Here is a 16,760-nt window from a genome sequence, read left to right as displayed (position 1 = left end):
TGCGAACTACGAGCGCTATTATTGGCGGCGGCCCCCGGTGCATGTGCCAAAAACGGACCGCGGGACGCCACACCGCAATTCCATTTCGCCTGGCGTCGGGACGCCAACTTTCCAAACGCGTGCGAAAATATCGACATTGAAAATCGACACGACTCGCGCAGCACGCAACATTGGGATCAAATTGTGCAATGGATTACGGTTTTTTACGATGTATTTTCATATCGTGTGTTTTTTGACGCGGTGTGAAACGGCGTCCTGTTTTTTGTTGGCAGCAATTTTACGCTAATGGCTGGGATAAAAGGAAATGAATGGATTGGCAGTGGCATCAGACGGATGTCAGGAGCAACTCACAAAACATAACAAAACTCACCTAAATCCGAAATGTTCACCTTCTCCAGGAACGGATCGACAACTGGTAACTGTAAAAAACAAACAAACAATTTATCAAAACCGACACTAACAGAATCAACAAAAATAACCAATTTTAAAAATGTAAAGGACCTTTTTAAAAAAACACTTCGATGATAAATTTATCTGCCTGCGCTTCAGATGATTAGCGAGTTTGGAATACCATGTCCAGGCGCTGCCTGCCGGTGGCGTAAGCGGGGGCGGTGACGAGGCGCAACAGCACTTATTCGCGCGCGCCGTGTCAATCGAAATCACTCGTCTATACATCCCAAATCAAGTCTTGTCTTCGCTCTTGCCAGGCAAATATTAACAAAAATGACGCTTTGTGCTAATTAACCGCACATTGTCGGAGTGCAGTTGCGTCACACGCGGGCCGACAACACTCGCGATGGCAAATATTGAGTTTTGCATTTATTACACCGCGCGCGGAGCACACGCTGCTCAAGGTTATTAAACGGATCGCACAAATCAGCATCAAATGTTAATACCAAGCGGTGCGCGCACTCACCAAATGATTATATTATCGTTATTACAACTTGTCGCTTGCTAAGTCGCGCGAGTGCAAGTTCGCAACAGGTTTGTGCACAATTCATCGAGTTCTGCGCACTTTTTTTGTGCGATAACCGCGCGCAAACACACCGAGAGAATCAAAGCGAGTACGAATCGCGATTCCAGTCGCGTCCAGCACGAAACTATTTTTAAAAATGATTTATAATTTTGTTTTCGCACTCCGTAATCGTTAGATCAACGCAAACACCCCACCCACACCCACATCACTCGAGTTTATTATTAAAATAAAAGAAAAGCACGTTTGTTTTTCGTGAAAACACTTGTACTTCATTAAAATAAGACAACATTCGTATTTTATCTTAATGACCCATGATGATGGACGCTAACGATACACAAGAAAATCTAACTTCTATCGATTCTCGACGCGTTAACAACATTATCGTACATCGACTAACATGAGTTAACTGAAAGCGAGGAATTCCGTGGCAACCATTTACCATCATGTTACGAAAAGTTCGAATCTGTGACCGATTTCAAAGGCTTGGGGAGGGCGTCGCGAGCGAATCGACTGGACCAATCGCTAATCCGGCCATCGATTAGGTGTGAAACATGAAACATGTGATAATTTCTCGATATAAATGCGCAACTAAACAAGATATTTTAATGTTTACACATGTGGTAAAAGATATCCACAAAAAATCATAAAAATGATTGACTATTACGTACTCCACGTGTAAGGCAAGACGATTACGTAATATTTAGAAGTTTATTGATGAATATGATGCTTTAGGCAAATATTTGAAGTTGAGTTATCAAAGCATTTTCAAACAAGAAAAAGTCAAAAATATTGCAAGTAGAAACAATAAAAACATCAAGCTGCACTTCACGCATCAATAAAACTAAGTCAACATTATTTTCATGCTACAGTGTTTGCCCAGAATAAAATTACTCAATGTTCGAGTTCCCGTATAATTAACACAAAGCAAATATTATTAGCGAAGTTAGACGTGATGCGGATTTGATGGGTCTACAAAAGCAAGAAAACAAAACAAAAGCTAAGCAACCAATTATAAACCTAGGCCTAATTATTTCTGAATCATAATCAACATGCGTAATGTTCCAAGGTCTAGGTTTACGGTGTTGTTGTTTTGTTGTTATTATGGTAAATTTATTTTTACCAAAATGTCAATTTCTATTCTGAGCGATGAGCGTCCCACAGGATGGCGTTGTCGCCAACGACAACTTTTGACATTCACATAATCAATGTGATAACTTTCAAGGTACTTTTTTCCAGCATCATCGTTGTGTGCCCAGTGAAATGTAAATATCGGCCAAAAGCGGAATAATGCGCATCGCATCAGCGAGAGTTGCGCTTAATGAGCTCGAGGGGCATGCGGGGGCTGAACGAGTTCTCTCGCGGGAATCGATCAGCATTTTAATAATGCAATCAACAGAGTCCTTCCACACAGACTTCGTAAAATTTAATTCCATGCGAAAATCAAAATAAAGTGAGCGACCCGGCGCTTGCAAAATAAGCGCAAAGCGGAAAAGTCATAAGTCGGTCATGGTGTTACGTGACTTGAGTCATTCACTTCCGGGTTTGAAACAGAAAATCGATTCTCGAGCACCACTTTGCGTTCTACGCGAGTTGTTAGTTTGGGGTCGTGACACTTAAACGTCCTTGACATTGCACAGTGAAATCTTTAAATGTCTCGCAAAACAACAAATAAATAAAATTTACTCACCCCACGTGAATCCCGAAACAGGATAGCGGCGTGATGCGGATCGAGGAAAGCGTCGGAAGCGCGATGCGGAAGTATGGTGCCCAACGACTGCCGCCGCCGTTCTGGATCCAATGACTTCTGGCGCAGGTGCGCTCCTGTGAAAGCAAAACACGATTAAATTAGCGCGGATCCAAAAATCACTGCGTCAACTTTGTCAAAGCAAAGCACTCAAGCGTTTATAATTCAGGAAAACCAACACAGATATTCCGCGAAAATGCCCACCGAGTAATTCAATGTTTCAATAACTGCGTTTGCCCGCTTTCATCTAGTTAAAACTTCGGGACGTTTCAAAACAGCTTCGAGCATCAAATTCAATCAGGAAACCAAACAAAAGCATATGTCAATCCTTAATGTCTTTTCCATTGAACATGCCAATTATTTAATTAGCTACAAAGTAACAATTGTCAGAGAGTGTGACAACATTGATAAATGATTGTGTTCAAGATGGTTTTAGATAGTTTGAGTGATTTAATTGTATTGCTGTTTACACTAATTATACCATCATAACAAGTCAATTGATATTTGTAATTAGCAAACATCTTAATTATTGTTAATTTTAGACCTTCCTCACTTCACAAAGCTCCAATTAATGATGTCGAAAGTTGCAAAGTGCTCGCATGGCAAAACAACTTCAATACCGAATTAATTATAATTTAACCCTGGATTATTCAGGGTAAATCCGCCAAACAAACAATACATACAGTACCGCAACTGTTGACGTGGTCGCAGTAATATACAAAATTATATAGTACTACAAATTGTCAAATTCAATAAAGCTTCGAATGTTAAAAATTTAATTTGTTTGGCAGCAAATTAAGTTGCCTACGTTCTAATTTCAACTCCAATTTCGCAGTGAATTGCACACGTTACAAAAATTAAAAAAATATTATAATGACTCATTTGAACATAAAAGTACTCTGTTTTTGCTTGAAAAAAAAAATCGAAACGAATGTTTTGATGTGATATAAGTTGCCTATTGTCAAAGCATAAAAACATTGCAAATGAAGCGCAAAAAATAACAAAAACAACTTTTTGTTGCAACTTTTTCGCTGATGAGCAAAAATTCCCTGCGTACATAGAAGTTACAGTAATACAGTTACAATAATTAATTAAACGACAAACGCGAAACGTATTATTTACACTCGGACGGGGAACGGAACGAAACAAAATGAGCACTCGTCAGCGAATTCTTTCGCAGTCTTCTGACGACATTTTAATATATGTCCTGTTTACGCTTCGCGGCGCGATATAAACGTATCCGAAGGACAATTGATCAAGACAATCAAAACAATAGTGACAACTTTAACCAGCATGGCCACGTGCCGCATTAAAAACGGAAATCCATGTAAAACGAAAATTTGCATCGAATGACAACCAATTTTTAAATTACCACAATCTAGTATTGTAGTCGTCAAATGACTCATCGTAATTTAATTTACATCTTAAAAAATTAATTAAACGCTCAACATCAAGTCGTCATGAGTCATCAATATTATTCTTGCCTTCTTTTTGTGATGATATCACTTATTTAAAACAATATTTAACTCTGGAAACTAAGTAAGTGAAAGTAAACAATTTCCTCGGATGCGTTTCAGCTTCAAACTCCGTGGCGTAGAGAACTGAAAGCGCACGAGACATCGCATCGGATTAGCGTCAAACGTCTTTTGCGCCCCTGATCCATACTAACCCGTGCGGATCTGAGGGTCATGCTATTTCCGTCGCATCCTCCACAAACTCCCGCTAGATTCTCAACCAACAAAGGAAATCTATTTCCTTGTTTTATAGAACATCAAAATGCGTTCGGATGTTTTGACATTTATGTTTTTTTAGTAACCATGGATATAAATTAACCAATTTATTACCCTCTTTTAATATGCGGTCATAAATCCGATAGGTGGCCTCACAGTCGCTGATTTTCCGGCGTGTAGCCTGCCCATCCAAACTTTTGCTCCGCCCTCTAAACTCCTCCTCTTCCTTGTGAGAATGTTTCTCCTCACTAACGCTACAGCTATTCCTCCTGCCTCCGCCATCCGCCCGCCAACTGGACATGCGTTTCGAAAAGTGTCTTATCAGCTCCTGAATCGAGTGGTGGTGGTGATTATGATTTTTGTGTAGATATGCCACTTTCGGGCTGGAAGAGTACGGACTAGTCGCACCGTTAGTCCTCGGGGAGGAACCATAGGAGATATCAATGCTATCAGTAGGCGTGCGCGAGGACGACGAGGACGAATCATGACAACTTTCAGTACTGGAGGTGGCCGCCGTACCGGCGGCATGGTTGTTGCATGCGCGCGTCAATTGTTGCGCAAAATGTGAGGCGTGATGCAGACCCTGTAGATTATGGGCGTGATGTGCACCACCCATTAGGCCAGTATGCGCCGCATGACCGCCATTGTGAACATTCTGATGGTGGTATCCAATCTCGCGCTGCAGCTGCAAGTGCAGCAAGCTGCGACCGCTGCTCATTGTTTACGCTGTGGTGCTAAGTTTGCGACGACTCGCTAATGGACTGGTGTAAGGTAAATGCAAACACACTCGGCGTGTGTTGTATGCATATGGGCGTATGTTCCAATTTGTCTGGTTGTGCAATCGGACGTAAACGAATGACAGGTGACAGTCTGTAGTGGCGCTGCTAAAAATAGAATACACAAGAGACCATGATGAGTCAGTCAGAGCTGCGAAAGTACGAAGAAACTGGTTCCTTGTTCGAGGTAAACATGGGGCTACATACAAGTATCACGACTTCTTTTGACACAATTAAAATAATACTGTATTACAATAAATTCGTGTTCATTAAAGAAACAAATGTTTTGAAAAGAGTTCACGTTACATGTCACGCGATTTTGCTGAAACAACGTGTCTCACAAAATATGAAATATTCAGTTTTGTTATTGTCTGATGACATGATCATTCTTCGATTGTTTCTGCTTCGTTGCGATCACCGAATGTACAACAAAACGCGCGTGCCGAATGCACACAAACAAAAGATCACTTGCGCGCTGCGCAAAAATGAGCCATAACAGGTATCGAAATTGAAATTACTATCATTTCAATCTATGAATAACCCAGCTGACAGTTATAAAAAATAGTATGTAGTAATTAAATTCGTAATTAAATCAATGTTAATGTTTAATTTTCATTTTAACTTTACGCTCGTTGATGATTCATAAAGTAAACAAACATGATTTCACGCGGAGATTTATTTTCGAACGCCAAACCAGAAATTAATTATTTCAAAATTATTATCAAACCAGATACCTTCACATATCAGGCAAAAAATTGGTTCAAGGTTGGTATGCTGGTTTATATGTGCACATTCAGGTGTTTTTATGTGCATTTTTACCGTTTGTCGATGCGATAAACGCATGTGATATATAAATATTGCCTATATCCTAGTGTGGAAATTCTTGACACATGTGACTCGCCACATAAATCAAACATTTACGACCGAACGCTACTGACAGAACAGCATTTGATGTCAAATGCCACATTAAATCAAGAGAAATGTGCGTGAAAATGTTATGATCAATCTGGTTTCAAACCTATTCGAAATATACTCATTTTTATTTAAATTGTCATGTTGTTATTTTTATGTGCATTGTTGCATAACACGAAAAACAACCTGTTTATTCTTATCAGTAATTCATAAACACAGCTCTCAAATGTTTCGTAAATTTTACAAAACATTTTCATATCCAGGAATTTAAAATATCAGAAAAATAAATGTAAAGATCAAGCACTATTGTTTAGTCTGATGCGCTGTCAAAACAAACAGATTATCTTATCACTACGTGAAAATGGGTGCGATATTTGTTTTATTTGCATAAGTTTCAGCATTACCTTCGACCGAATATTCAAGGTAATTTATTTTTTTACTGTAATTGCAAAACAAAAACAGGGAGCAAAAAATGTCCTCCGCCTACGTGACTATCGAATTACGTCTGGGACGCACTCTCCGTCAACGTCACAACAATACCCACACAAACAAAGTTCATTCACTAGCTGGCTGCTGTAGCTAATATTGGCGGTGACCAATCAACCGGTGATTGAACACCTCTACAGGTGATTCTCCAGAGGCTGGAGCCAGTCTTGCGCAAGCAATCAGTCAATCAACTTGATTTCGACACAGCTATCTGTATTAGGCCATGCTATAAATAACTTACAAATCTATAGATATAATTCCTATAAAAATCATTAGACACTAATAAAAACACGCGCCGTGTCTCAAAATTTATACGTTCCGCAATATATATTGTATTGCTTGGTTGATATTTGGGTTGTCTAACTAGACGAAAGTGATAGTTGACTCTCCGTTGCCCCGGTGATGTAACAAGTCATCCACCTCGACAACGATCGAAACGCTCGTGGGCACAAATAGCAGCGCAGCTTCAACTCACTAATCCATCAACCTTGACCAGACATGAGACTATTTTGTTTCATTCACATTGCAACAACTTCAACTACTAATAATACTTTATGGCCGTGTTAAACCGCACTTTTAAACAGTTTCGGTTAGTTTTAATTGCGCGCAATGTTAATGTACTCTTGCGGTAATTCTCGCATCTGCATGTGACACAAAACACAACTGCGCAGTGCAGTTAATTGGGTAGCGCGTCAGTGCTTCATTTATCAAGATTTTCCTCGCAGCTGCCCCAGTGCGCGGTATTTTAATTTAAAATTTAGAGAAAGAAACCCGCAGCGTGCAATCGCCCGGTTTGTATTTGATAAACGTCGAGGAAACGACAAAACTGTGAGCAAACGCGCGCCGCGCCAAAACAATGCTAATATGCACGCGGTCTTTAAATAGCGCACGTCATTAGCAGCGGCTTTAATCCGGCAGTAGTAAACATAGCCGCGAGACCGTGTCCCATACTGCGCGTGGTTTCGTGTTGACATCACACCAATCAACACACGGCGGCACAACATTCAGTTCCGCCAAGGCCGCTACACAAACGAAAAAGTAGCTCTAAAAATTCGTGTTTTTAAAGTTGCCTATATACTTTACATCTACGTGAATGCAAACAGGCACCGGCAATTCGATTAGTATATTCTTCGTGGAATAGCTAATAACGCGCGCGAGTCGATCGTGCCGGTCCATAGGATGCGTTATCCTTCGTACGCGCCGCAGTGAATTTCGCAGCAGCACGCCATTGCCGGCGAGAGTGGAGAGTGACTACGTGAGAAAACTCACAAACGCCACTCGCGCCCGCGCATCGACTGACCCAATAACGCAGACCGCGCGCTGCAGGATTCGCCAGCAAAATCGAAACTAGGAAACGCCGTACAAGTTCAACACAATCAAGAGACTTCACCGGCAGTAATAATAAAACGCATACACCTGACCACCACTAATTTCAGATATTTCTAATTAGAAAACCAATAAAAACTACAAAATAAATATTTTAAATTAAATAATACATTTTGTTATCGAGTGTTGTTTGTATTGCCTACTTAAAACCACGTGTAAATAACACTTTCAACACCTGCAGCATCGAATGTGAATTAATTCTAATTCCATTTAGTGTATTTCGATGTTTAGCGCGATTAACACGCATTTTTCATTGAATTCAGAAAGGATTAAATTAAATTGACACGTATTTAATTCAGTGACATTACATTGTTATATGTATTACCTCAACGCTGCTGGATGTTGTTGGACATTTATGGTAATATATGGTTAACAAGTTTGTTTCGACGATGCGTTACGAATGGTGCAGCTTGTCGCGTGTCCTTGACATTTTCTCATTTCTTTGCCAAGTCGCCGGCAAACAGAAAAAATCAATTTACTTAATATTTAAATTCCGAAAATTAATATTATAGGCAAACACACGCAGCACTTTTACTTGCTATTATGCGCCTTGTGTCATTCGAAAATAAAATTTCGTTTTGCACATGAAATGCATTAATGGAAATTGCATGGGTAATAAATTAATGTCAAGGTCGAGAGAGTTTAATGCGCCTTAACATATGAGCTATTTCTTTTATCTACGCTAGATACGCACGTAAAAGAATGCTATTAAATGAGCAAAACGGAAAACCTTGCCGGGAATGTTGCTTTGAAATGTTTTTAACAAAAAGGTATGCAAACAATTTGATTTGGCTCGAAACGCTGCACAATTTCGTTCATTATTGTGAGTTTTCCGGTGAAATGCGCAGTATTTTGCACCACACAATTTAACAATTCATTTCACATTCATATTCGAATAATGCAGCCACGAGGAGCAAAAAAACAAGTTTCATGGTGGGTATCTGCCTAATAGAAACTCAATAATTTAAAAAATCGTAGAATTACGTTGGTATTAAAAAGCACGATCGATACTCTGAGTATTACGCAGAAATAAGAATTAATCAGTTGTGAAAAAAAAACAATATGCAATGGAATTGTAGGGAAGTAAAACTGCACTATAAATATCACGTATGTCAAAAACAATAAATAATTTACGGGGACATCCAACGCCCGCATTATATTATGTAATAACACGTGTCGGAAATAATCTTCTACATCGCATAAAATTAAAATGCATTTCGCGTTTCGTATCACTTGTTTGGCGCTCTTAATCTCGTTTGTTTTATGCGCCTCCTAACGAAACGAGCAAGTTCCGAGTTCGTGGGCGAACATTTCTGCTTTATTGCCTGATTAAAAGCAAATTCACACTACACCACGTGCGCCACAAAACGCAAATGAACAATTGTGCGAATAATATCATTACCTAGAGTAATTTACAATCGCATAAACAACACTATAAAATCTTGGCATCTTGGTATCATACAAGTTGTTGAAAAAATGCAACGACTAACAAAGACGCAAAAACAAGTAGATTTATGTTTAACTTTAACTTACAAATCACAATTTATGTTAAATTTATAGTCTGCCACGTGTACGCGTTGTGAGAGAAATACATTAGAGCAAAATGACACATACTCGATTGTTGTCGTTATTTGCATTTATCAAACAAATTCTGAACGTCAAAAAATTTCAATATTTGAGTTGCGCGACAGACGTATACGGTTTTTGCGATTGAATTTTAAATTTCCACGTGCACACGAACAAAAACACACATTAATCATGGAACAAACAATTCCTGTGGCAATTTAAAATTAAAATTTGCGGCGTGCGATATTTAACGGAAATAATTGAACAATTTGCTTAATTTGTAAATTCCCAGTGCGTCTGGTGTAGCGTAAAGTGAAAAATTAAGTTAGCAACAAGTTAAGAAGTCGTAAATTTACAAAATTGCAAATTAATCTTAATAAACTTCGTTATCTATAAATATTTCATAGACTAAAAAAACCCAATGCAAAATAAGTATCAATCAATTACATGTAGTGACAAATCATTGTTTTTATATAAAACAAGAGAACTTGTGACTTTTTTTATAAAAACACTAGAGCCTGTTTATATTAAATGTGCAAATGCACTGACTGACGTTGAATAACATCATTTGTTTAAAGTGGAATAAAATATTCTTAAAATAGAATATAGATGAACTTCTCTAACAAGCACGTAACATTTAATAATTCCACAAAGGCGACAAAGTTAAAGCTAAAACTGAAAATGTATATATAAATATTTATAACAAAGTTTGAATGTACACATAATTTATGCAAAACTGCGTAGAATTTATCTAGTTTGATAAAGTTTAATTTGATTACTGAGTAAACTTTGTTTTATACGAAAACATTGCAAAAATACGAGCAAAATATAAATTTTAATAAATTTAAAGGTCAAGAATCCAGTAATAATTGGATTGTTTTTCGCTTTTAGATGAACAATTACCACAAACGTCAGTAAATAAAAAAAGTTTTAATTAATTCCATTGAATATGAACTTATATTCAATTTATTCTTTAAATTAACAATAAATCAATTGTTGTGTTGTGTAGTAAGGCATTAAATGCACATTTGAAGATAATTACTTCCACGCTTCATTAAAACCGAGAGAAAAACATCGGAAATGTTTAATTTTCATAGCATTCAAAAGTATTACGCCTGCGCAGTTAACAATACACGAAAACCTCTGCAACTTATTGATTAATTACTCTAAATGTTCCATTATTCATAAATATAAACATTTCATCGCCTCAAAATATGCATTGTATTCAAGAGAAGTCGTGAATAATATAATAATACTTGACAACACAATAGTGTATTATCATAAACTCGTCGAAGAAGGAACCAGACATTCTTCAGCCAACCACATAAATTTCAATTAAGTAACTTCCAACTCAACTCGACTCTCGACAATTAAGTAACAAGTTCGAAATTCTACGTTACGAGTCGTAAAAGGTTCAAGGTCACTTACATTCTCTCCCTTCTTCTAGGTACCGCGCCGTAATGAGAGCTTGACTCGGAAAGTAATTGCAAGCCACCGCAACGTGCGCTACTACCTACGTCCGCAGCGCCAAGTCTTAATTCAAGTGATGTGATAGTAATCCGTGGAATGAATAATACGTAGTACGCGTGTAACTAAAGTAAGTTTCGAGTTGACAATGTTTTGGTGACGATATGATGCACCAAGCGCCACACGTGTTTGCCAATTTCCAGTGCGACCACGCACACGCACCTAACTTTTACAACTCCAAACAATTTTATTGTTTATTTTTATTACCGACAACAATAACAACTATCGCACTCGGTCACCGCACACACACTCACACACACACTCATTTAATTTAACTCCCGGACGATAATAATAATAATTGTGCAAGTAATAAATTCGGTGCGACTGGTTTTTATTTTGTTAGCAAAACAAAACGCGTTGACTAGTTCCAACTCGGGTCGATGATACGGTTGGCTAAATGATTGCGTTGCATTTCACTGCGGTGCAGTAATAAAAAACAAAAACAATGCATACACCTTTAGCAGTAATTATTATTTTCGTTTAAATATATTTTTATAACTAAAAACTGTTTTTACTTATATTTATTTTTATAAATATAAAATGTTTTATTGATAGTTGAAAATCACTCCAACACTAAAAATGATAGTGTTGTTTAGTTTATGTGTGTTTATTGATGTGTTGACGATGCAAATGGTGGTAAATTCAAGTTATGTTGTGAGTGAGCAAGCAAAGAAGCGCGTTTTTCGGTAAACACAGGTAGAAGGAAGGCGCCCGGCCGCGATTCCACGAGATACTGCCGAACAAGCGTCGTTCCGCGGCCGCTCGAGGTTGGAATTCGTTCGTGCCGGCGTAGAGCCGGCTGCGCAATGGAATAATCGAGGAGGCGAAACGCACTGCACACGAAACGACGTGTGTTGTGGGTGCATTCATAACAAAAGCAGAGCAGTAGTACATACCTAGTACTGCACGCTATACGTACAATATCCATTTCGTGAGCGTTTTTTGGTTGCGCACTTCCACAGATTAAATTTGTCGCATAATACTCTCGAAGTAAGGGAAGCGTATCAGAAATATCAAAGCACGTTAGTACTGAAATTTAATTAACTTCCAGTTCCGAAGCTTTTCCGGCCTTCGCGCAATAACAAATAAAATACGCATCCGCAACTCTAATAAAGCCACTCGCATGATATATGTTTATTTTTGATATTGCTCCAAAAAAAAGTTTACCAACAGTGTCCAAGGAGTATCTATATGCTATAAACATGCTATAAGTTATTTTCTCACATTACTTGTGACTTTATTTCCGTCTCTTTTTATACGAAAGCCGAAAGCTCAAAGCGAGGGGGATTTCATGATACATATACCAGAGAGCTCGGTCGATTCCCCTGATTCCAGCCATCGCCCAGTTTTTCCCTGGCCGCATACATTAGAAGCGTCAACATGAAATAAGCTCAAAAATACTCCCAAGTTGCATGATTCTCTTCAAGAAAACAACGCAATTCCACGGCGATATTTTTAGTTCGCACTTCACATCAGCTATATTATAAAAACTAGTTGGAGCGCGCGCTTTCGACGAGTGCAGCAAGATTTGTAAGCTTTTAAAGTTTTATGCGCTACTTGAACGTGAAAATAAGAAGCTTTTCTTTTGATGAGCACGGAATGTGTTCGCTCGTCTATAAAATAAATTTCGCAGACAAACAATTTCTTTTCAATTAAATTACAATATTAGTTTAGGCCCAAAATGGAATAATAAATATTTTGATAAGTTGGAAACAAAAAGTGTGTGTGGGTTTTGTGTTATGTGGGTTGACTACAATAAACTTCGCGCGTGGCGCATATAACTTGTTCCTCGTGGGAAATTTAATATTTTCCGAATGGCACGTGGTGCTAGAGCGTATTTAAAACGAATAGTATGCGTAAAATGATTAAAATAAAACCTTGACACGAAGAGACCTCGATTCACCAACGCCAGCGATGAGCGAATTTCGCACGCATAGGCCACACGCGTGTTCCGTTTGTTTTCTAATAAAACAATATTCATTATCCCCAAGCACCCGAGCTAATATTATTTTTGCTTGCCTCGAAAAATAACGCCAGCTATATAAATTTCCATTTTCCATTACAATCTCATCGCGTTACTAGTTCCATCCACGTTTCTTGTAAACACAGTAAACTGCTTCTTTGATATAAGATCTTCTCCCTCTGCCTAGAGGCCCTACATTTCCCCAAGCCCTTTCAAGGCCGTACAGTCATGCGTTGCCAACGACATAACACCGAAACGAAGCAGCCCGCAACATACATAATCCAAAACACAATTTCGTTCACTACGAATCGCGTCATTTCAAACACAGCGCACAACACGTGTGCAATAAGAACAAACACGATCCTACGCCTCAACATCTGCAACCGTTCGAACAGCTTCCGAGTAAACAACAGTACGTGAAACGCATCAGAAAACATGTTCGGTCAATATTATATCATGCGTTCTAGAGTAAAACGTAAAAATATGCACAACACAAATTATGTTATCGCAAGATTATCACAAAGTTTCCCTCTGGTCTGTGATTGCACATTGGAATAAAGGTTTTCCGTCAAAACAAAATTTGTTTATCTCGCTTCTGTACACACTGTACCCGAATAACGCCGCGCGTTGCGACAAACGCGAGCGCATATATTACGTAATTCTATAAATAAAATAAACACACACAGGCGCACGTTTTGTGCTGTGTCGAATGTTTACAACGTTATCGCTTTAAAATACAACGCCTGCGTCGTATTTATTTGTTTCGAAACTATATCAGTAACGCCATCTGTGTTTGAATTCCCAAATTTACCAACGCGTAATAGTTTCCTGTTTTTATGTGCAGAAATTCACGGAAAAGTAGTAAAATGGTAAAATCACTCACCAATTTGTTGCTGTGCCCTCTGAAACAATAAAATTGCACAAATTAATACCAAATTAATAACATAAAACAGTTTAAATGCTAATTGCGATAATAATTAACGCTATAAATAAATAATGTTTGCATGTTATCAGTGATTTAGTCTTACACTGTTTGTAAACCGTCAAGTCAATATCAACGTCAACCAAATGTGGAAATAAATATCAAAATGAGTGTGTAATTAGTAAAAATGTAAACAACATATTATGAACGATAAGAGAGCGCCACGCATGTGTTATCAGGATTAATAATTACGAACGTTTCTTATATAATTGTAAGTCGGGGCGATAAAGCGAGCTGAATATACACTAACTTATCAATAAATACGTAGATTTAACTGCTATTTACGATAATTATATTGTCATGGTAAATTAAATAAAGTTTCAACATTTAAAACAAAATATTTCGAATTTTACGAGGAAAAATTGAAAAAGTTGGTAAAATTCCAATGATACAAAGAAAAAAAGTCGAACGATGAATAAATTCAAGCCAAAAAGGTTAAATAAATATTTTGGGAGTAAAATAACATCGAGAAATAAATAATTTGACCTTATGAGAAGTTTACGTCACAGTTCACTACCTGAAATTTACTTCCGATGTATTTTAGAACACCCCAAAGTCATCAGAATGTAAAAGAAGTAGTTGTTTCATTAGAACAATAAAACAACCGAAATGGAAATGAGAAATTAGGCATTTAAACAATGTACATGTGTGCAGGGGACTGTGGGCGTTAAATGTTGCCCGACGCAAAATATCTACCGTCATTAATATACAAACAACATGAGGACATTTTATACTTGTGTGTCGTAGTCGTTGCACTTTAACAATCATCTGTGTTAAATATACTCGTAATGCACGCCAACTAAACAATCAAAGGACAATGCGAACAAGGATGATGGCGAAGGACGAATACTCTACAAACAAGAGTCTGCCTCAATTAATCAGCGCGAGAATTTTTCATTTCACTGCGATGTGATACTGACAAATCGTCGAGATTAATTTTTTTCGGCTGAAAAATGAGCTTAGCTTATCTCCTAACAAATGAATACTGAAAATTATGAGTAATACTTTTAAATTTTTGTGATTATGTATATAAACCTACATTCTGCAATAACAATCGTATACCAGACGCTTCCAATGATCGCGCGTCCAACGAACGACTCCTCGGTTTATTCGGCACCGACAGCGCGCCCAAGTCCTTCCGCAATATAATATTATTATTATGATGATGATTATGCTCCCCAGCGTTCTTTCTCGTCGGTGATGTGCCACCGCCTCCACCACTTCCACTGCTTTTCATCCAACGAAAATACTGCGCCATAATTTTGCGCGCAACACAAAACACATGACAAGTTAAAAACTTTCGTCGTTATCAGAATCACTGCTCAAACATTTAAATAAAGTTAGTTAGTTACGGGTCGAAAAACGCTTAAAACTTAAACAACGAAATTCGCGCCGACGTGCAACCGAACGATAAGCCTCGCATAACAAATTTCAGTTAAAACAAATATTTTCACACATAAAACTGAGTTTAATGAAAGTTAATCACTTGGAAAATCTTCAGTTCGAAGAGCTAATTGCCCTCAATTCATTCAATTTTCTTTCCGCGTTTACGTGCACAATTAACAATCGGCTTTAATGAAGCCACAATTAAACGAATTAATTACACGACTCGCCGAAATAGCACACCGACACTATTAGCAACATATTCGCCACACGAAAAAAGTTGGACATTGTAATACCCTTAATCGCAATCAGCACGCACGTGTAAACAAAACAATGCCGCGATAAGATTTTCATCTCTCGTCAAGTCAACACACCATCAGCGCGTTATTTTCTTTGTTTCATCGAAGCAAACAATTGTCATAAACTCGTTTAACGCGTTAATTTATATCTGTGTTATTATCTCCATTATCACTCTTGTTAAACATTTTTTATTATTCAAAAGTATATTTTATAGAATTAATAGTTTTCGACCGTAATAATTCGTCACTTTTCACAAACGCGCACACAGAGAAGTCGGAATCGAGTTGTTGTTCAGTCGCCGGTCGGTGGCCGCCGACTGATTGTCGCGATTATCGTGCCCGTTTGTACAATTTCAATCGTGTGCGCTCCTACTGCGGGCGGCTGTTAAAACCGCGAGCGGTATACGCGCCTGAAGCATGCAGTAATTCGTACGTTTGGTGGGTGCATTTACATTGAAACGTTTTCGAAATGCACGATGCGCCTGTGAATGCACTCGGCAATCAACAAGTTCGCTGATAATCATATGCGCTGCGCGCTGGCATTATGACATTACGTAAACTGATAATAAATTATAAATAATGCCCCCAGCCATTGTACACTTTCAAGATGGCGCAAAACCTTACAAAATCTACCAAGATACGATTTGAATATTTAAAAACATAACTTTAAATTTATCCGCGCGCAGTGTTTAGTCATCACGTGTTCGAAAAATGCAAATTTCGCCCAGACAAAAATGAATTACGCCACCGTAAACAATTTATATGAAAATCGCCTGCGCCGCAAAGCTTCCGTCCGTGGAACTGCATATAAATTTCTATTTTAAATGTCACTCCGACCACCAAACTTATTTCAGCTTCGATTCGAACGCAATGGATAAATCCGCTAGTTAAACCAAACGAAACTAAACAAATCAGGCAGTAAATACGCGTGTGCAAACACACACACAAAATGACCTTGATTTGTTCCTCCGGGATGAGGATGTAAACACTCATTTGATAATTTTCTCATAAAGAAAACTTAAAACATTAA

General features: G+C 38.1%; 1 protein-coding gene across 1 annotated transcript in view; it reads right to left on the bottom strand.

The window, feature by feature from the left end:
- The window catches only part of SNF4Agamma (SNF4/AMP-activated protein kinase gamma subunit), a 33,877-nt gene that overhangs the window by 3,357 nt on the left and 13,760 nt on the right, over positions 1–16,760 (bottom strand). Inside the window, exons 5-7 of the mRNA XM_065308576.1 lie at positions 13,950–13,968; positions 2,664–2,797; positions 371–419 (exon numbers count right to left, since the gene is read on the bottom strand). Of these exons, the coding sequence (XP_065164648.1) occupies positions 371–419; positions 2,664–2,797; positions 13,950–13,968 (202 nt within the window). The remainder of the gene's footprint in view (positions 1–370; positions 420–2,663; positions 2,798–13,949; positions 13,969–16,760) is intronic.

Source organism: Atheta coriaria, unplaced genomic scaffold, assembly GCF_025399875.1.
Source record: "Atheta coriaria isolate IRGN ID8LTWV9N9 unplaced genomic scaffold, Caltech_Dcor_3.1 hic_scaffold_7_pilon, whole genome shotgun sequence".
NCBI lineage: Eukaryota > Metazoa > Arthropoda > Insecta > Coleoptera > Staphylinidae > Dalotia > Dalotia coriaria.
Note: the sequence above shows the minus strand (reverse complement) of the source record. Positions and strands in the feature narration are given on the sequence as shown.